A 20,364-nucleotide genomic window follows, 5' to 3' on the forward strand; every position below is an offset into this window, starting at 1 on the left:
TAATCTAGGCTATACAAAAAACAGCTAGCCAGACTAGATGTTTCACCTAACTCCAGTTTTAAACTGAGTGGTACTGATCTTATAGTCTAGCTCTCAGCAAGACAATGATTAAATATATTTTGCAAAATGTCAAACCATCCCTTTAACAAAATGTCAAATAACTTGGATGTAAAATTAAAGACTATGTTAAGTAATAATCACAGTCTGCTACACACAAAAGAGAGTGGAGGTATCTTCATGATTTGTCACATTCAATGAAGTAGAGATTGTCATTTTCTGCAGGACTCACTTGCAGCACTGTCAAAAGAGAAATAAAGCATTAGTAAGTTGAGCTTTTTTTTGAGACAGAGTCCGTCTTTGAGCTGTATATATCTGTATTTTGTGTGTTACCTTTGTAATTCTGTCCCATCGTGCCGCAACGGCGAGAAGTGCAGTCAGACACACCACCACTATCCCTGCTATCATGGGCATCAGCGGGAACTTCATGGTCTTTTCTACAGATCAGGAGGAGAGATGATCAACCCACATTTTATTAATTCATATCACTGACTGATCATCATTACAGTTACACTTAAGATATAACACATCAGACTATTCATGTGGCTTCTGTATTATTGTGGAGGGGTGATTGTGTGAACTGACCTGTTACTGTGACTTGGAAGTCCTTGCTGTGCTCTCCATAGACTGGAGAGTTTGCTGTGCACCGATACGCGCCTTCATGCAAGCTTGCATCTGCACTTTTGGCAGTTAGCTGGGTTGTGAAGCCGTCATTGGTCACGGCAAAGCCACTCTCAAATAGATCCACTGCGCTTCCATTTAGTGTCCATGACACAGATGAGACTGGTGGATTGGCCCAGATATCACACCGCAGGACAAGCATGGCCCCGTCCTCTACTGCAACCTCCTCTGAGCCCAAGAGTGTTGGAGGATCTGATAAGGACAATCACAGGGAAAATATGGATAATGTTTAAATTGAGTTTTGTGTATGCTGATAGCCTCAAATGACCTGTTAACCTCAGTTTTTGGTCTTTGTGAGGCTGTATGATTCACTGCAATGCTTTGAGCTAAAATGATAACATGCTAACAATCGTTCAAACTTTATTCATGTAGCACCTTTAATACAAACCTGAATTAAAAGTGCTTTTTGATGAAGGTACTGACAATGTTAGCAGGTATTATGATCATCATGTTCAACATCCTGTTTTTGTGCATGCTAACATTTTTTAAGTAAACACAAAGTACAGCTTGGGCTGCTGGAAATGTCATTAGTTTTGCAGGTAACAAACTGACATTTATTTCTCCTTTCTTTCAAGGGACTTACATGTGACATGCAGAGTGACTGAGTCCCTATCTGTGGTATTTCCGCTGATGTGGCAGGTGAAAGTTGCATCGTTGTCTTCATAGATGACAGGTGTGATACACACGCTACTGCGACCCTTCCTATTTCCTTCCATCAAATTGACCACAGCACCATTCCTCAGCCAGACCAGGTCCTCGTCAGCCTCTGAACTGCAGATCAGAGACACAGTCTTCTCCAGCTCTGTCTGTACCAATCCCTCACTGTTGACGTTTGGGACAGACTCGATCTTGACACCTTGGGAAACGAAAAAGGGGGAATAAAGCATTGAAAACTAAGATTGCACTAGAGTAGTATGATAAATATTTAATTAGAGGGATTTAACTGAAATAGGCAAGCCAGTTAAATTACTGGTGACAAGTATGCTTACCTGAAGTCTGGGTTGCACAGTAGATGAGCAAATGGAAAAGAGGGGATCTGAAAATCAACATCATCTTACTCTTCCTTGGATACACCTGGACGTAAGGGATAGATAATCAAAAAGTGTTTATTTAAAATTATCATCTTCGGAATCTTCAGTACTTTTCAGCAAGAAAAATATGAAGTTGTAGTTCATGGTGCAGTGACAGACTGCAGACATTTTCTCAACCTTGTTAGGCTACCAATCATCTGTGACATTGTCCAAGTCCAGACCAACCATCGGAGACCAATGAAAACAGTGTAAAAACTTGACACATTAGTCATCTGTGTTTTCCCCCCTTCAGTATAAATCCCCTTCCTCTGAAGTCGAATTTAAAGTTTCTGTTCTAGCTTAACCTTTCTCCTGTACCACTGTATAGTAATATAGTTACATATTTGAAGCAATCATAAAAATAAAACACAGAAGGCCACAATTACTGCTGTGCCATCTAAAAAAGTTTGCACACATAAAGTGATATGTCACAATGTTGATGAATTGTTTTTAAGTCCAAAGTAAGAAATCAACGTACATAAGAAAAGTTGATTGATTTTTGTCATTTAGGATTTCTGGAATATCAATATGACATATTAAAGCATTCAGGAAAATGTAATCGTTTGCTGTAGTAAGAGTAATATCATTTTTCTATCAAGGCACATAAAGAAGAAGGATTTTTATTTTTACCTTGTACCAAAAACCTGTGAGTATCCAGAATAATGTGTCAAAGAAAGTTAAACAATTTGTGGTTGCATCATGTACCCTCTTTTTTTAAACTCAATTTGCTTAACTATTAACTTCTTAACTAACACAGTTAAGAAGTTAATAGTTACAATTTCTTTTAAAGCAAGTCAAACCAGCAAGACACAGTATCAATGGTCTCTGGGTTTATACACATAAAATAAGCTAGATTTAGGAAATACACTATAAAATGCACACACATTTATGATATTTTATACAGTGGTGCACTCATACATAAAGGTTTTGGAGGTACTTACTTGACAATGACTCAGTATTTCTTTGTTTTCTCTTGGCTGTTTTTTCTGTTAATGTTCCCTGTGTGTGAATCTAAAGACTTAGGCTGACTAAAGGCTGTTTGAATATTCGGCAGCCCTTATATGCTTCACATGCAGTTAGGACTTTTTTTATGACTTCCTTCACTGACTCTAAATGACTCTCCCATCATTCTGCTCACCTGTTCCTGGCAACACCCTTTCAATCATTTTTATTGTTGCACACTTATAATGTGCAAACACTAGATACAAGGAAGACTTTTATTGGCAAGTCATTATATTGGCACTAAAACTTCTTGGGTGTGGATGCAGGGATGAAAATACATGTTTTACAAGTTCTTTCCATAGTCTATTTTAGCATAGTTTGAAAAAGTTTGTTGATGAAGCAAGTCAACAAACTAACGATTAGCTATAAGATTTTAACAATTAGCAACATAAACTTTGGATTTTGTCTGTTTCAAAAGAATTTTGTTCAAGATTTAAAAAAGTAAAGTTTGTGACAATAAAGTCTGGAGTGTTATTTCCTCAAGGACGTTTCTGTGTCCTTCAGATAATGTCAGATAAATGATCAGTAAAACAATGTAGTGTGTGAACTGGTATAAACATATATGTGCTTTTAAATGTGCACAGAGGATGTCTATGACTCACCTGACAAATACTTTACCGCACAGACACAGACCCAGACACATTACAACAAGTACATTCATTCAAGAACAGTATTTAAGCACATAGTTGATTAACTCCACAAAATGCTTCTATGCTTCTTCATAAAACACACACACACACACACAAAACAATTATTTTATAAAATATGATGGATTCCTATAGATTAAACTATCTAACAGTACATGTATACTAGTTGAAATTAGCCTCACTACACAATAACATGCTGCATTAACGTTGCATTATGCATGAGTAATAACTAAAGGTGCAGTATGTAGAATTTAGTGGCATCTAGTGGAACAGACTGAGCAGAAATTGAATATAATATTCATAAATGTGTTTTAATTAGTGTATAATCCAATGAAAATAAGAATTGTTGTGTCTTCATGACCTTAGAATTAGCCCTTTATAATTACATAGAGAGCGGGTCTTTTTCCATGAAAGACGCCGTGTTACTCCACCATGTTTCTAAAGTAGTCCAAAAAGGACAACCCATACACTGGCAATGGAGAGGGCCTTTTCACGAGTTTTCAATTCAGTATTCAAATCTGTATTAATTTGGTTGCAATTTGTAATCTCATCACTAGATGCCACTAAATCCTGGACACTGTTCCTTTAATATTGATATTTAACAATATACCACTAACAGGTGCCATTTTTCTAGTACTTTTACTTATAGTGCTATAAATACATTTTGCTGATAATATTTTTGTACTTTTACTTGAGTGAAACTTGGTATGCATGTAAGGATCTGATTACTTTGTCCATCATACCATGTTACTTTTCTGAAGTAATTATAAAAGTAGTTTCTTCTAAATACAACAAATAAATTACATCTAAATTATTGGATAAAGATAATGATTCTATTAGTGTAGTGATACATGAAAGAGCAATGAGGAATCCAAGTAGAACAGTGTTTCATCCCAATAACTTACTGTGTATCCATGTGATGTTAATGTTTTGGTGTGGTCTGGTGCTGTTACTGTTACTGTTACAGTGGCAGAAGATGTGTAATGTATGTAGTTAAAGGAACATAGGGGAAAAGATGACACCAGGATCATCGTCAGACTTATAGAGCAAGCAAGCAGAAGATTTGTTGTGTGTGTGTGTGTGTGTGTGTGTGTGTGTGTGTGTGTGTGTGTGTGTTTATTTCCAACAGTCCTTCCTTTCTTACCCACTAGGGAGAAGCATTGACCAACTGAGAAAAGCTCCTTCTGCTGCAAGTAGTTAATGGGATCTACAAACATATTCACACTTCATGTTTTAGACATTCATTTAGTTGACATTTATGATCAGGATGTGTACAAAAAGAACTTTATTTCTAAAATGTTTCTAGGATATCTGGTGTATGTGTTGTTTGTTTACTGTGTGACTTAAACAATTGTAACTAATTTACATTTCAGAAGCTGTGTGACGTTATTCTGATTATTTAAGAATTTATGCAAGCACAAATTAATAGGCTATATTTGAAAAACATCAACAAACTTTTCTGTACTATAAAATGACTGTTCATTAACCGAATGTGTCAGTAGCAACACATTGATACTGAACTGTAATGCCAACAGTCAGTATGGTACAGTGTGATTTTTATGCAAGATGCTGACTGAGTGACAGTATTGATTTAATCAGTTCAACAAAGAAAAGTTTATGTGTATCATCTGTAATAACAGCAAAGCTAACCAATATAGACACTTGTTCAAATGTGCAACTTATTTCCTGATGTGTTTACATTTTAATGAAGTTGATTTTACTGTAATAAACTAAGAACTATATCTTTTTTTTGGTAAAATCACAACATTACAATAAAGCTGGGACTGATCACACGTTGTTATCGTTATTGCTGTTAGGACTTTTATTCAATCACATTTTGATTCCCCTCTGCCCTGTCTTAATCCAAAGCTCATATTTAAGCTTCTTAAAATGGCAGGCATGTATCTGCTAACCCTATATTCAGTCTTTTACAGCTTTTACCTTATACTTACTCTACAAAAATTCCTTTTGTAATGTTGTAGAAAGTGTCAGTCATATTAGTCATGCCTTCTTCAAATTTGCTTATGTATTTGCATTTAATGAAATAATTTAAAGTTATTATAAGAATGGAGTTTTTACAATCAGAGCATAATATTCAGGTGTTAACAGCCTTGTATATCTGCTCTTTAAGAAATCCTTACAAAGATGAAAGATCAAAGGTTAGTAGCAATTACAACATAGCTGGCAAAGAGGAATTGCACAACTGAATTGCCAGTAACCTACATAGACAGACAATGAGGGAATCTCTTTTTTCATGCAACACAAACACATCTGAAGCCTCCTCAGCTGTCATGAGTAAGCTGATAGCTGTGTTTGTGACCTCTGTTACACTAAAAATCAATTTGATCACCTGGACTTTGCGACAGACATGATCTGGAGGTGAATTTTGCTAAATGATTCAACTGTTAATAAAACAAAGGCACTAAAGATAATTTTTGCTGACACAGTGAATCAGTGGGTGTCATTCATTTACAAGTTAAATGTCCCTGCAGAGGCTGGTGAATGAATGTTGAAGTCAGTAAAAAAACACTAAAGCTGAGTGTAGGTCTGTGAACACGTGTGACTGTTTGTTTATGTGACAAATGCATGAGTAGGGTCACCAAAGTCAACGGTCAAAGTACAATCAGAGGCAGATGTGACCAGAGGCACAAACAACACACACACACACACACACACCCACACACACACACACACACACACACACACACACACACACACACACACACACACACACACACACACACACACACACATATACAAATATCACTGTTGCATTGTAAGTAATTTATCAAAGTCTCTAGAGTATATGCAATCTGAGCTCTTTGTGAACACCGAACAAACAGGCATTCTTCATCAGATTATTACTGAGCCTGGTAAGACTGTACACACACACACAAACACACACACACACACACACACACACACACACACAAAACATGTTTAAAAGGTGCTGACAAGCTTTCAAAAAAATATAAAGTAGGAATATTCATACAAACTGTATTCCCTCCTTCACAATCAAGAACCATTCATCATCACTGCTTTGACCCTTAAAAAGACTTTTGTTCACTCCTCGTCACCTCTGTTTTCTTTCTCTCTCTCCTTTATTCATTCTCACAAACCCCTCCTTCTTTCAAACCATTTTATTTAATCAATAACTTTGAAGAAGTGCATGTGTTGTATTTCTAAACCCAGATAGAATGACTGCCTCTCTTACCCTTGCTCTCTCTTTCCCCCCTCCCACCCTCTCCCTCCCTCCCTCCCTCCGTCGTCCCTTGGCTTTTCTCCCTCCTCTTTCCCTTCTGTCTTCTTTGCTGTGTTTGAATGGAGAAGCTGGGTTCCCTGGAACCTGCAGACCCCTTGCCGGGTGCAAGGCCCGTTGCTGGGGTTTCAGCTGAGGGGGACGAGGAGGCAGCAGCAGTCAGCTCCAAACTCTTTCGGTGTGCATTTGTGAGACGTTGGCTACCACTGGCCTACAGAGAAGAACTCTACCATGTCCTACATCTCACGGGCCCACTGGTGAGTAGGGGAAAGTTGAAGTGTTGGTGGGGGGGATTGGTATGTTATTCATAAGGTGCTATGGTTTTTAGAGCATTCAGTCACTGTATTACTTTGTTACAGAGCTACTGTTGAATGTACACTCATTAGAATAAAATCTAACAATGCAATCAGCTTTTATTCTGAAGCAATGTGTAGACACTTTATGCATATTGTGAAATAAAATGCTGGCTATACTTTATGATAGTGCAACCCAGTCTGTGATTTGACTGCACTCTGACTTAAAAGCACTTTTCAGAGTGCAGAAAAACTATGTAAATGCATTAAATAGCGATAATTTGCTGCATCACTCTTACCTGATCTTTGATGGGTTGTTTGGAAATGAGTCACATGTTTCTGCTTGTTTCTACAGCTGCTGTCTCGGATTCTGAACTTCCTCCTGCCGTTTGTTATAACCATATTCTGTGGTCACATTGGCAATGCAGAACTTGCTGGATATGCACTGGCCTCAGCGGTACTATCTATACACCATTGTGGCATGTGGACTAATTGATTTGACATACTATCACTACTCTTTCTACTTCCTGTGCTACTACTACTGATGCTGCTTTTACTGTTGATACTTAACCATTTCCTCTTCTACTGACAATGTATCAGTAAGAGTCATTTGAGTGTGCAAGAGGCAGGGAGGGCAGTGGACACCACACAGACACTTCTTTAAGTATTATATAGGTTCTATGGCAATTATCTTTTTGGGTAAATAATTATCCTAAAAGGTATAAAAATAAGGAATACCAACTTTCTGTTACACAGTTTGCCAGCTAGCTTAAAAACTTAAAACCAGTACAAATTCATGGAAGCCACCTGTTGCTTTGCTCTGCTATCCAGTGGTGAATGCGGTACTATATAACATCAATAGATGCCTTCTATATTGTACACTTTTCAAGACCTTGAGTAACTTGTTAGCAAGCAGTTGGTGACTTCTACATCAAACAAAGCAATATACAATCTATTATATCGCGGTTATTCACAAACCTTTTTATAATAGCTTTTATTCCTTCATAAAATTTAAATAGGGTTGAAGTCTGTTCTGCAAGACCAGTCTGACGCATATAGATAATATCAACTCTAGGTTGGTCTGCTATCTTGGCCTTCTTCATTATCTGGTTTGCTACATGTTTAGTGCTTTTCACCTGCTGCTTATTTACTTTGGCTTGATGCCATTTGGCACAGGGCAGATAGCATGAAGTTGGTTTGTGTAAGCATGTGTGTTGGAAGCAACTCCCCACAATGTGGCGTTGTAAGAGCTGTTGGCACCAAACTATATTGACCTCCAGTAGTGGTAATTGGATGAAAGCTGCAACGAGCTGCAGGCTGGGGTGTTGATTCTCAGTGTGGTTATAGGTGCAAATTTAATTAAATGTTAATGTAGAACTTGACAGAGCTTTACGCATTTCACAACCCAAGTGTACCTGCTATATATGGCTGAATGGACCGGGAAAAAGATCTAGGCATAAAAACCTAAAAAGTAAACCTGATCAGAGAAGTATCTAAAAGGTTTCTGAAGAAAGATTTTCCACTGGACTGTGTGAAACATGGCAAACTCTCCAGATTGGGCCAAGAAATCCCCTTGTGATATTGTGGTTTGAAAACTCTCAGAAGGTATAAAGGGCCAAGGAACAGCAGAACAGAAAGTATTTTGCCTTTTGAGGCAATCCCTTAAAAGGCTAAATATTCTGCACCTTCAGACTGCAGAGACACAAAAGCAGACATCTTTAAAGTAAGTAATGGTAAACCTCTCGCATTCTGTTGACTGAGGTACTGGATCAGTCTCACATCTTTAGTTTTCTTGGGTACAAGAGAAAACACAGAGCTTGTACTGCTTGTAAGAGTCTTGAATATCCTGACACAGGGCACCCATGTTCACAGGCGAGATCATAATAGACTGAGGTATGGTACACTGAGGTAGGACACAATGAGTTTGGAGTAAATAAACTGGTCAAAATGCTCTGCTTTGCTCAATAAAGACTACCTACCCTGTGGATCCATTCCATTCACAGCAGTCAAACTAATATTGACATGTCAAAATATGAAATATACTGTTAGTACAGCCAAGTAGAAAATCTCTGTGTGCACAAAAAAACAAAACATCCCTGCCATTTATTGTCATATTATTCATTGAAATAAAGCCCATCTGGTCCCAGAGGGAGTAAAATCATACAGAGGAGTCAAGGTCTTCTCCTGTGCATAGGTTTAGATTTTAGGGAGATAGCAGCACATCATATATGTCACTTGTAATCAAACTAATTTCCCTCTCTGTCCTACAACTTCCTCCAGCCAAGATGCGGCCTCGGTACACTAATTCTTCCTACAACCCTGACTTCCTGACTTTCTTCTCCCAAAGAATTTCATATTGGAGTTGCTCTGCTTCATAAATACATAAAAATCTGACGCTCAGCCATGGGCTTTTTTACCTTGCATGGAAGCTGGATCATACGAGAATCCATCTTGTCAGGTTTCAAGTTATGTGCTTGTGTCTGAACCACCGCTGGTTCGGACTAATCAGCGTCCTATCGGGACATGATCTTGCGAATCGAGCTGTAAGACAGATAGTGGTCATAGACAGATGGTGTGTAGGAAATATTTGTGTTCCATGGGTTATTCTCTGGCCATTATCTACCTTGAGAGTAGTAGGTCATGACCTGTCTCCTATGGTAACCAAGGCTATGGAGATACACTGTGCTTTTTGCGGATGGTCAGACTGGTTTCCTCTTGAAATGGATAGTTAACTTTGACTTCAGTTAACTTTAATCAGTATAGTGTCTTGTTTATAGTTCAATAGCCAATAGTTGCATAGATGTGTGAAGAATAATCTTATTTGGAGGTTGTGAGGGCAAGGGTTAGGTCAAGGGTTTAAATACTATTATCCGCTCCGTTCTCCTTGATTGAACTTTGGGTTAATCAGCTCCAAAAGTTCCTTGACAAATGGTTCATCCAATCAGCTGCCAAGTATTTGATGATAGTGCCCGCCTTTTTCCAAACAGTTTCCAAGGACAACTTCTCAGATAGTTTTGTGTATTAAACAGAACAGGTTAGAGGCTTTTTCCTCCTTGCTGCACCTGTCCTGTGGTGTTCATATCTGTGAGAACCCAGTACCTGCTGGATTGTGTTTATATTCAATCTGTCAATCCTTTTCTAATCAATAGTGCCCAGGAATTATGGAACCACGTTTTCATTACTTTAAAAAACAACAGAGTTATAAGAAAGATGGGTATCCATATTAATGTAGATATTAGTCAGTTGTGGACAACTAAATGAAATATGAACAGTAGAATTTTATAACTAAAAAAAAGTTCAGTTTTTGTTCTCTGATTTGTTTTTGATTTGTCACCCCTCAGACCATTAACTTGACCACAATGTCAACAGGCTATGGCCTCACTATGGCTTGTGACACACTCATTTCTCAGGTAAGCATAAAGCGTTTTCTGTCTCATTGTCATTGTGTGTTATCTACACAAGGGTTATCATTTTGAACCTGTGCAATCAGTGTCTCAGTCCTGTGTCTCATTTGTGTTTTGCAGACATTTGGTAGTAAGAATATGAAACGTGTAGGAGTAATTCTGCAAAGGAGTACATTGATTCTGCTGCTGTTTTGTCTGCCATGTTGGGGTATTCTTATCAACTCTCACAACTTATTGCTCATCATGCACCAAGAGGATGAGGTGGCCAGGTAAATGTGTGATTTGTGAAATTAACACATTAATACTTCAGCTGCATGTGCCTGTGTGTATTGTATGGGCCAGTGTAAATGCAGACAACCTGTTGAAGACAAACTTTTGGTTAGGTTGTTTAAGGAAAAAAACAAGAGGCATACTTTATCTTTAGTGCTATGGTTGTTATCCTTATCAGCAGTACTACTGACGTCGTATGTATATTTGCAGGTCAGTGAACCATTATGCACATTATTTTTTATAGCTATATAGAATCTTAAATGTATATGATGTGTATGTCTTGTGAATATGTATGCACCTTAGACAGCTTGATATGTGAATCTCCCTGCTTTAACCACTCAATGTCTAAAAACTTTCTTTTATTTGAAATATGGGGGAAAAAATCCCAGACACATTAATTCACACCAAGTTCTCACACAGATTTGTAGAAAAAGGCCATTTCAGAGCAGAAAGTGTGTATGTCATTGTGGTTTTCCTCTACTAAATTAATATTAGTCTGTTTTCCTCCCTTTCAGAATTGCCCAGCTCTATTTGATGGCATTTCTACCAGCTGTTCCTGTAAGTGCACTGAACTGAAACACTCGAGTCTGAAAAATCTAGCATGCGGTCAGAGGGTGTAAAATGTTACTGCCCAATTCAATGTTGTAATAGTAGATTACACAGTATTCTACTGAAGCATGCACAGCAAAGAGGCAGCAAGCACAGATTTATAAACATTAGCATGAAAATGACTGATCGCAAAAAACATTGATCACAGACTGGCACACTTTCATATTATTCATTTAATAGCCATAAACACACAGTAACGGAGTGAGCTGTCTTATCTTAAAATGAACATTTTTAGTGCAGTTGTAGCGCAGAATCATCCGCAGCCTTCATAAAATCCAGGACTCTGATCAGTTTGCTGAAGGTATTGGCTAATTCTGCACCAAGCTAGTAGGGAGGTTTCCCTCAGTATGTGACCTAAACATACTGTCACATACTGTAATTAACTTCACATGTTCTCATGAGCTCTCAGTTATTCTGGTTTCTTTTCTGCACTGTGCATTCACAGAAATTGCTAAGAAAGGCAAATAAAGTGTAGGTGCACACAGTCCACCAATCAAGTGTTTGGTGACATAACCTGAGGTAGCACATTAAGTTTGGTGGCTGTTGGGCAAAAACTGATTGACCATTTAGGTGTTGAAAATCAAAGAAGATGATAACCCAACAGGGAAAATGGAGAAAAACATCAATAAGGGAGAAAAAGTGCCATTTCCAATCTAATCAAGCACACCTATCAGTAAGCAAAAAAACCAAACAAACAACAAAAGTCACATTCATTTAGTGCTTGAAGGATACTCAAATGAAATAAGAAAATAATCACTTTGTGTGGAAAAAAAAATCTTTTTCATTCAGCTCACTCCATAACCTCTCTGGAAGTCTATACATGTTCTGTATGAATGCCACAGTGATCCATCTCCGCTCATCATGCCATGCTTACTCCAATTACCACCTTAATTTCACTGGGATAATCCAGTTAGTGTTTTGACAGGTTAAATAATTGGAATATACCTAATTTAGGTGTTTTCATAATTTTATTAGCATGCATGTTGGCACTGGCCTGTTTACACACAACATATTAATATTTGGAAATTTGTGCTGTAGCATTGGGTTAATAAAGTTATACTTACTGTAAAATTACATCTTTCTCTGCATATCAAAGTTGTGTTTGAGTATCCTGGCTGGTATCTGAGAGGTCAACCAGTTCCACCCTGTAAAATATTGACCTTGTCTTTCCCTGCTACAGGCCTTGTTCCTGCACCAGCTGCAGGTTTCCTACCTACAAAACCAAGTAAGTTGATGTTGATTCACCGACATGAGTCTATTGTGGGCCTGGGTAAAATGTCTTGGATAGATTGGGATTGCCATGAAATTGCTGAGGGTCCTTATTCACAAAGCCTCACTAAAACCTTTTTAAAGATCCTTTTTTATTTTTTTACAGACACTGTGATGTTCCAAATGCTACAATTAACTTTCATGAGCTGAAAACACACTGAAATAGTAATGGCTATGACTACCCCTATACTGTGTTCTGGGGTTACACCTAAACAACTTTGTTGCTTTTGTAGCCACTTGCCTGTGAGGGCACCCTGTCACTCACAGCGGCCACTCCCTTAATTATGCATAGCTTTAAGCTTTCATAAAATTTAAATGTAAATCCACCCCCCATACAGCTGTAATGAGAAAACTAAATATAAAGACCAAAACCGTTTTTTGTATCAAGCTTTAAACAAGTCTTGAAGATTGATTCGCTTTTTGTAGCCAACCTCAATAAGCCTCAATAGTAGAACTGCATCTTTTTGCACTTAAACGTTGGCTTCAATCTTCGGCACTGGCGTTTGGGTAGAACACAACAGAGGTCCGCAACTGATTGAAGCACAAACATAGCTGATAGACAGCTGAGATATTCTTATTGAATTGTTTCAATTTGTTAGTGTGTGGATTTGATTCATTATGAACTCACCCACCATCTAAATATGCTTGTTATTGTTGCATTATTGTTTTTGTCTGCTGTAATAGACTGACTGAGAAGGTTTTTTGATGGCTTTGTGAGTTATTTTCTGATAGATCCTGAGTGCTGAGGGCTACTCACCCTAGGTTGCATAAAGCAATATTACATTTATGTTCCAATGGCCTTTACAGGCCCACAAAATCGATAACCATTTAACCTGAGGGTGGCACTACAGAAATGGTATAAGAGTAGCCAAAATACACAGGCCTAACTGTGCAACATCACATGACTTTTCAAGTGAGAAAAACAAAAACTCTGGTGATCCTTTTACTAAGTCTGATCTAAGCTGGTAAACATTACATTTCTAAAAAAAAAGAAGCTTGTAACCATTGTCACCATGAGCATGTTAGCATGCTGACATTAGCATTCAGTTAAGATCAGTGAAGTTGTTTTGGGGAAACTAAATCAAAAACGTTTTAACTTGTTGAACCAAATAATATGCTGTTTGAATATTCTTCAGACTGGAGTGCTGATTTTTTTGACTCCATGTCTTTTTTCTTGTCTGCTAGGGGATCATTCTGCCTCAGATGTACACAGCAGCCATAGCAAACATTTGTAACCTGGGGGTCAACTATGTCCTAATCGTCAGTCTCCAAATGGGTGTCATGTAAGTGTGTCCTGCTGCTTCTCCTCACTTTTCCACTGGCTTCAAGCACCACAACCAGAGAAATATAGTAATTCAGCCAATATAGCATTCAAAGCAGAGAAGCTTTCATTCTCTCTCCTGATTATTTCACTGTTGTTTAAATAGGAGGGGGCTGGGGACTGGTGCATAGCCAGGAGTTTGGACAGAAGAAGACAGGAAGTCAGAGAGCTCATTTTCCATTTTAATCTATTTTACAAGAATGCAGCAGAGTAGGGCTGATAGAGAAGAGAGAGTTCGGACAGGATTTGATCCTGGTCCAGCTGGACAAACATTTGATTCAACAAGCAGTCGATTTAGCCAATCAGGCCTCTGTGGTCAGGTCAGCTCTGCCCATGTCGAGCATGGACTCCTGCTAATTTTCAAGGCTTATTCATCTAGTATGCTCAAACCACATTGTACCTCAATGCTGCTGACCTCTTCTTACTCCTCATTATGAGGTCCTGTCCTGTCACAGTTAATGTAGACTATCACTATACATCCCTCCATACATAAAGATGTTCTTTCATGGTTGTTTGCAGTGGGTCAGCAATCGCTAACAGCCTCTCTCAAATCACCATCTGCCTGCTGTTATTCGGCTACATCAGATGGAAAAAGCTCTACAAGGAGACGTGGGGAGGTGAGATGTAGGCATATACCCACTGCATTTACTGTTACAGTACACACACATGTGGATATTTAATACTCAGTCAGCATCTGTCTTCAGTAATCTGTTGTCCTCTACAGGCCATAGTCAGTGAGTTTCTTTGTATGTGTGAAACTGTAAGCAGGCTGGTCCACTGACAGTCTGCAGGAATGGGGAACCTACATGAAGCTGGCTATTCCCAGTGTCTTCATGGTCTGCTTTGAATGGTGGATCTGGGAAATTGGCGGTTTCCTTGCTGGTCAGTGTTTTTTTTTTTTTTTTTGGACACACAATGCTTTTGTTTCCAATTACTTCCAATTACTCATGAGTCCCTATGAATGTAACTTTATGGCTTTGGAGACCCCCAGTGGACATATCAAAAGATGCAGCTTAAAACCAAAATGGTCTCAAGTATTTTTAAGTTTTACACAATCAAAAACTAAAATTTAAAAATACTATAGGTACATTTAAGTCATTTATGTTCTCGATTAACAAACATCAAGAAATAGTGAAAAATGTCTATAACAGTTTCCTAATGTCCAAAATCAATAATCAATCATGTAAAATGAAGGAAAAACAGCAAATTCTAAAATTTTAGAAGCTGGAACTAGGGTTTTGTTTTGGACATTTTTGCTTAAAACACATTTTTGATCATGAAAATAGTTGAATAAACTTATTGTTGCAGCTCACCTTACTTTATATTACAGCATGGAAGTCCAATCTAAAGGTACCATAAGTGCACCATGTATATCTGTGGCCTCATTATTACATCTGTTCCATTTGACCTTTCTAATAAGAAAATGGGAAAATTCAACTTTCAACTAATTCAACTAATTGATTAAAAATGTGCTTGTAGGCATAGTTGTAAAGTCTTTGTTAACATCTCAATCTGACCTCAGGTGTACTTGGCGAGGTGGATCTTGCTGCACAACATGTGTTGGTGGAAGTAGGAGCCATAACATATATGGTATGTATTTGTCCTTTTGAACATTTACACATTTCTTATCATTTGACCCCACCATGTAGCTTATTGTAACTAAATTATATGATAATAATAAATATATGGGGTCCTCACAGTTCCCTCTAGGTGTCCATGCAGCTGCCTGTGTGCGTGTTGGGAATGCTCTGGGAGCCGGGGACACGGCCAGGGCCTTAGTCACCTGCAAAGTGGCACTGGTTCTATCAGGTATGAAGACAAAATATACACATCGACACAAACATACATTATTAATGCAATACCATTACTTCTGAGAATTCAAATCTGATTGGCTACCAGGTGTTCCTTAATTTCCAGTAATTGTACAGTGCGGACAGTTATTTTATTGGCACCAGCATTACACAATCAAGGAACAAAGAGGCTCAGATTAAGAATTTAAGAGCTTTGTCATTTGTATAACAAATAACAAACAGTTGCTTGGTGAAAACATTTCATTTCAAATACTTGTGTTAATCATCTTTTATTATCCCTTATGTAATGTCTTCACTATAGGAATGCTTGCTGTGTTCCAGGGTATTGTCATTGCTAGCTCTAAGTCCATCGTTGGCTACATATTCACTTCTGATGAGTGAGTTTCAGAACAGCACAGTCAGGTACATTGATCCTGTACTGAGTAAAGAAAACTCTGTATTTGATGTTCTCCTTCTACTACCTACAGAAACATTGTGGCGATTGTCTCGGAGAACCTCACAGTCTACACATTTGTACAGTTCTTTGATGCTATTCTGGTATGTCAGAACAAAAAAAAACATCTTGTTTTACAATGAGCCATTGTGTTGAACGCACCTATTTGCTGGTTTTGTTGAATCAACCCCCCCCCCCCCCCGCTTCTTTATCTCAATCTGTCTGTGTTTTCAGTGTGTCTGCTCAGGGGTTCTTGTAGGATCTGGGATGCAGAAAATTGCCGCCGTGGCCAACTTTGTGTGTTACTACTGCATAGCTCTGCCAGTGGGAATAGCTCTGATGTTGTTTTCCGAGCTCAGAATATTAGGTAACTCTTTAAACCCCTTCTTTCTTGGAACAATTCTGCATGTAATAAAAAACATTATTACTGTGATTTTACTTGGTAAAGTTAAAATAATTAGGTGAGTATCACAAAGTATAGTTCCTTGTGGACATGGACGAGGTATGACGTACCTTCCAAGCATAGTGGGAAAGTGGGAAAGGGGATTTTAAAGGGGACATATACTTTTTGTGATTTCCGTTACCTCTTTACTGTTAAAATGTTAGTGAAATATCCAAATGACATGTCCATATGTAAAAATGCTTCCTCAAATCAATAGGCCAGGGTTCAGCCTGTTTTGAATGCTGTGTTTGCAAAGTTACCTCTACCTCCTCCTTGTGATGATGTCAGATTGTTACACCCACAAACTGATTTACTAAAGGTTTGCGTGTGTACAAACGTGTGCAATATGGGGCACAAAACCCTCAATTAAATACTGCTGTCTGCACCTGTTGTCATTGGTGCAGTTATTCTTAGTAGTAGCAAAACCCAGGCTAACCAAATGTGCAAACTGTGGGACTGCACACTCAATTTAGTACCCTTTATTTGGGATCTTAGTAAATCAGGCCCTTAGTTGCTAATGTTGGTGCTAAGTTTGTTCCCGGGTTGTTCGCTTTGTCCACTCACATATTTCAGATTGGATTCTGGCTCAAACAAGCGGCGGTTGTATTACAAGAAAGAAATCCTACTACTACCGTTTGTTTAAGTAGTCTACAGAACTACCTGCAGCGGGGCCACTTCCTGACACTGGACAATCAGAACAGAATGGGCTCACTGGAACAGGAAGAGGTACTAAACCGACCTGTTTCAGACAGAGGCTGAACTGATATTCTGCATAAAGAGCCAGGATAAGATCAAAATACAGTTTTGTAAAGCATGTAAAGATATTCCAGTAAAGCCACAGAATAAAAACATAGACCTGGAAACTTGCAAAAACGGTGCTGTGCACATATATGACTATGACTTGATCTTACAAGTTAGCTGGTAGTGAAGCAGCTAGTGAAGGAGTCAGTGATGGTAGAAACAGCTGATATCAATCAGTGAATGCAAGTGTGACTTAATTGCTCTGCAATTCAACAATTGTCAGTGATTGTAAAAATGTATTGTATTAGCCGATTGACAGCAACTTTAAAATGTGTCAGCAGAAGTTGGAAGTGAGGTAGTGTGTTTATATTTAGATCCAGGTTCATTAGTTAAACCCACAAACCCTCTTGGTCTTGCTGCACGAGTCATAACCTAATTTCCTTCCCTGTGGCCTGCCATTTACCTCCTGCTAGAGTGGAGCTCTTTGCTGTCCTCAAAGTGTCCATGTATTGATGAATGGGCACACATGCTCACAGACACACATTCAAATGTGCATCAAAGCTCTGACCTTGTGAGATGTGTTCTTTTTTTGCTTTTATCTATGTTCCTTTAATGACTCATGAAGAACATTGTAACAAGCATATACAGACTCTTTTTAGGCTGGGTTTAATTAATTCGGTTTGATCAGTAGAGTAATAGTAAAGAATAAACATGCAGACATGTTCAAGTTAACACACTGTAGATCCCATGTTGATGTGTATGCATTTATTTGTTTCTCTCCTGTTAGGCTTCTGGCTGGGTATCTTTGTAGCTATTGTCCTTGAGGCATTTTTTTTCCTCATTCTAATCTTCAGACTCAACTGGAAGAAAGTCACACAGAAGGTAGGGTGATTTTATTGTCTTTTAAAACCTTTAATAATATGGAAAAGGATTTGAGTGTACAAATGTAATTGGTATTATCAACTTAAACTTCTATCAGTGAAAGTTGTTGGTGACTGGAGCTCTGCTGTTCTTTTTTGCATTATTTTCTAAATCTATTTTCTAAATTACTCAACAAAATCACAAAAATAGCAACAAAAAAAAGTTATACACATGCTCACAAATTTTTGAAAAAATGTTGCACTTTAAGGTAGAGTTGATGGGTTATGCATTTGTTTTTGGATTATTTATGAATGACTGGAGTCTCATCCAGGATAAAAAAAAAAAACAGACCAAAATAAAATCTTGTTATGTGATACATGACATTCACTTTAATGTCCTCTCAGGCTCAACAGCGAGCTGGAAAGAAAGTGCTTGTGACAGCGAAGCGTCCTGCTAGTACAGTGCTGTATGAAGCGACGGTGCCTGACATCTCCAACTGCCCTAACACAGTAAGAGGATATGTGCAGCATGTGCAGTTAATCAGGATGTTCTCACTTTGTCTTTGTTCATGTGCATATTAGTCTATTTACACTTTGATTAACAACTGCAACTTTGTACCCTGAAGGCTCAATTGGAAGGTGAAGAAGCTACGAGAGCAGATGGCTACAATCCCGTCAACACTCAGGATCAGGAGCTGAAAGCAGGTCATGAGGCTAAGGGAAACAACACAAATGTTCAAAGTACCAAGGGGGATGCTGAGAAGAGCAAAAACACCTCTAACACCAAACCTCAAGCACCGCTTTCTATCACTCAGATTATCTTACGTCGGGGACTTACTGCTTTGATTTCAGCACTCATTTTGGCCATAGGCATTGCTTTCCACTTTGCTTTCCCTGCACCGGAGCCTTCAGCTCAGATCAGGGCAAACTTTACCCTGAGCTGGGCCAATGACTCGACTCCTACACCTCTGGCTCCGCTGGAACTGACCCCAAACCTCTGAGCTATCTCTGACCTCTGAATGTAGAAACCTATAGACTAAGCACAGTTGACACAGTTTTCACAGATGAACAGTTTATACCTAAAGAGAAAAATGCTGAATGCCTTCAAAGTTGCACATCTACTCATAAACCTGGATAAACACCCATATTCAGCCTAACATGGTCCACTAGATCTTCTACAGACAAAAAGATGTCTCAGTGCTGCACTGCTGAGCAAATCCACAGAAAGCTGTAAGACTAAGACAGGATGAACAAAGGCCTTGTTCCAAAGATCATGTTTTAACCTGCTCAGGCTGAAAAGCTCAACTGGGACTACATGGTACACTACAAATCCCTCACTACGAGACCACACAGGAATAAAAGAGCAGGTGTTTTTCCACAGATAACCTTTGATTTTTCAACCTATTGTTTTCTTGATTTACATATTGCACTGTGACATTATCGTGTTTCTTACTGACCTTAAATCATTGTCTCATGTTTTAACTTTGAGTATTATGAGATTGACTGTAAATATGTAATACACAGTATAACCATAGGGCAGGCTTGATGTTCTCCAAAATATTTTTTTTTACTGTATATGTATGGTCAATATGTATGCAATATATTGCAGGCTAATCAATAAAATGAACTTTTAAAGTGCATAACAACGAAATTAACAACATAGAAGAACAGGTATGTTGGACTCCAAAAGCTGAGGAATTACCATCAGAATAATTATTTATTAACAATGATTTGTCCTGACCCCCAAAAAACCCCATAGTGAAGGCAGGGAAGATATTTCTAATACAAAAATGTGGATTTAGTAATCTTGTATCCTACCTAACTTCAGTGCATCACAACATATCAAGTATAGAATTAATCTGCAGATGCTCTGCTTCAAGACTAAACTTTTTTTAATGTATGTCAGTTTTTGTGTCATGACCAAGGCCAAAATGTGGCATGCAACAGACTAGCTAAGCCTATGCAACAATATGCATAGCCTATTGCATATTGTTAAATGGTGAAGACTGCTGAATAACAAAAGTTCAAGCTTTACAATAGGCTCATAAGAAATCTTTGAAATATGTATTTGAATACACAATACAACCTGTTCTCAAGGTACTGAAATTCGGCAGCCATTGATCTGACGTGGCAACAAGGTATGATTGGATGTCCCTAGCGGAAACAAAATTCCAAAACGAGGCGGTTGTTGATCA

At 38.3% G+C, this 20,364-nt stretch overlaps 2 protein-coding genes across 3 annotated transcripts; one reads left to right on the forward strand and one right to left on the reverse strand.

Annotated features, from left to right (window-relative positions):
• Window positions 1-64: 64 nt before the first annotated feature.
• Window positions 65-7,389, reverse strand: tmigd1 (transmembrane and immunoglobulin domain containing 1). Its single transcript, XM_053331048.1, has 6 exons — window positions 7,309-7,389; window positions 1,728-1,812; window positions 1,322-1,594; window positions 643-930; window positions 391-494; window positions 65-297 (listed from the first exon to the last, which is right to left on the reverse strand). The coding sequence occupies exons 2-6, from the start codon at window positions 1,789-1,791 to the stop codon at window positions 286-288; spliced, it is 741 nt and encodes a 246-aa protein (XP_053187023.1). The 5' UTR covers window positions 1,792-1,812; window positions 7,309-7,389; the 3' UTR covers window positions 65-285.
• On the forward strand, window positions 6,721-19,845 carry slc47a1 (solute carrier family 47 member 1). Of its 2 annotated transcripts, none has more exons than XM_053331046.1 (17): window positions 6,721-6,973; window positions 7,365-7,466; window positions 10,351-10,419; window positions 10,534-10,682; window positions 11,199-11,241; window positions 12,473-12,517; window positions 13,747-13,844; window positions 14,402-14,499; window positions 14,648-14,764; window positions 15,405-15,472; window positions 15,583-15,691; window positions 15,995-16,070; window positions 16,161-16,230; window positions 16,361-16,493; window positions 18,097-18,191; window positions 18,575-18,679; window positions 18,796-19,845. In XM_053331046.1, the coding sequence occupies exons 1-17, from the start codon at window positions 6,779-6,781 to the stop codon at window positions 19,168-19,170; spliced, it is 1,947 nt and encodes a 648-aa protein (XP_053187021.1). In that variant the 5' UTR covers window positions 6,721-6,778; the 3' UTR covers window positions 19,171-19,845. The 2 variants fall into 2 exon arrangements, with proteins under 2 accessions (XP_053187021.1, XP_053187022.1); XM_053331047.1 differs by having other exon boundaries at window positions 14,651-14,764; window positions 18,796-19,844.
• Window positions 19,846-20,364: the final 519 nt, after the last annotated feature.

This window comes from Scomber japonicus, chromosome 13 (assembly GCF_027409825.1).
Source record: "Scomber japonicus isolate fScoJap1 chromosome 13, fScoJap1.pri, whole genome shotgun sequence".
NCBI classification, from domain to species: domain Eukaryota; kingdom Metazoa; phylum Chordata; class Actinopteri; order Scombriformes; family Scombridae; genus Scomber; species Scomber japonicus.

Excerpts from the sequence above, each read along its gene's own strand:
- tmigd1 (XM_053331048.1), bottom strand. The coding sequence starts at position 1,791 with ATGATGTTGATTTTCAGATCCCCTCTTTTCCATTTGCTCATCTACTGT. Across the intron at positions 931-1,321 it reads AGTCACTCTGCATGTCACAT|ATCCTCCAACACTCTTGGGC; the intron begins GTAAGTCCCTTG and ends TGTCCTTATCAG. Across the intron at positions 495-642 it reads CTTCCAAGTCACAGTAACAG|AAAAGACCATGAAGTTCCCG; the intron begins GTCAGTTCACAC and ends CCTGATCTGTAG.
- slc47a1 (XM_053331046.1), top strand. The coding sequence starts at position 6,779 with ATGGAGAAGCTGGGTTCCCTGGAACCTGCAGACCCCTTGCCGGGTGCA. Across the intron at positions 12,518-13,746 it reads TTTCCTACCTACAAAACCAA|GGGATCATTCTGCCTCAGAT; the intron begins GTAAGTTGATGT and ends CTTGTCTGCTAG. Across the intron at positions 18,192-18,574 it reads GGAAGAAAGTCACACAGAAG|GCTCAACAGCGAGCTGGAAA; the intron begins GTAGGGTGATTT and ends ATGTCCTCTCAG.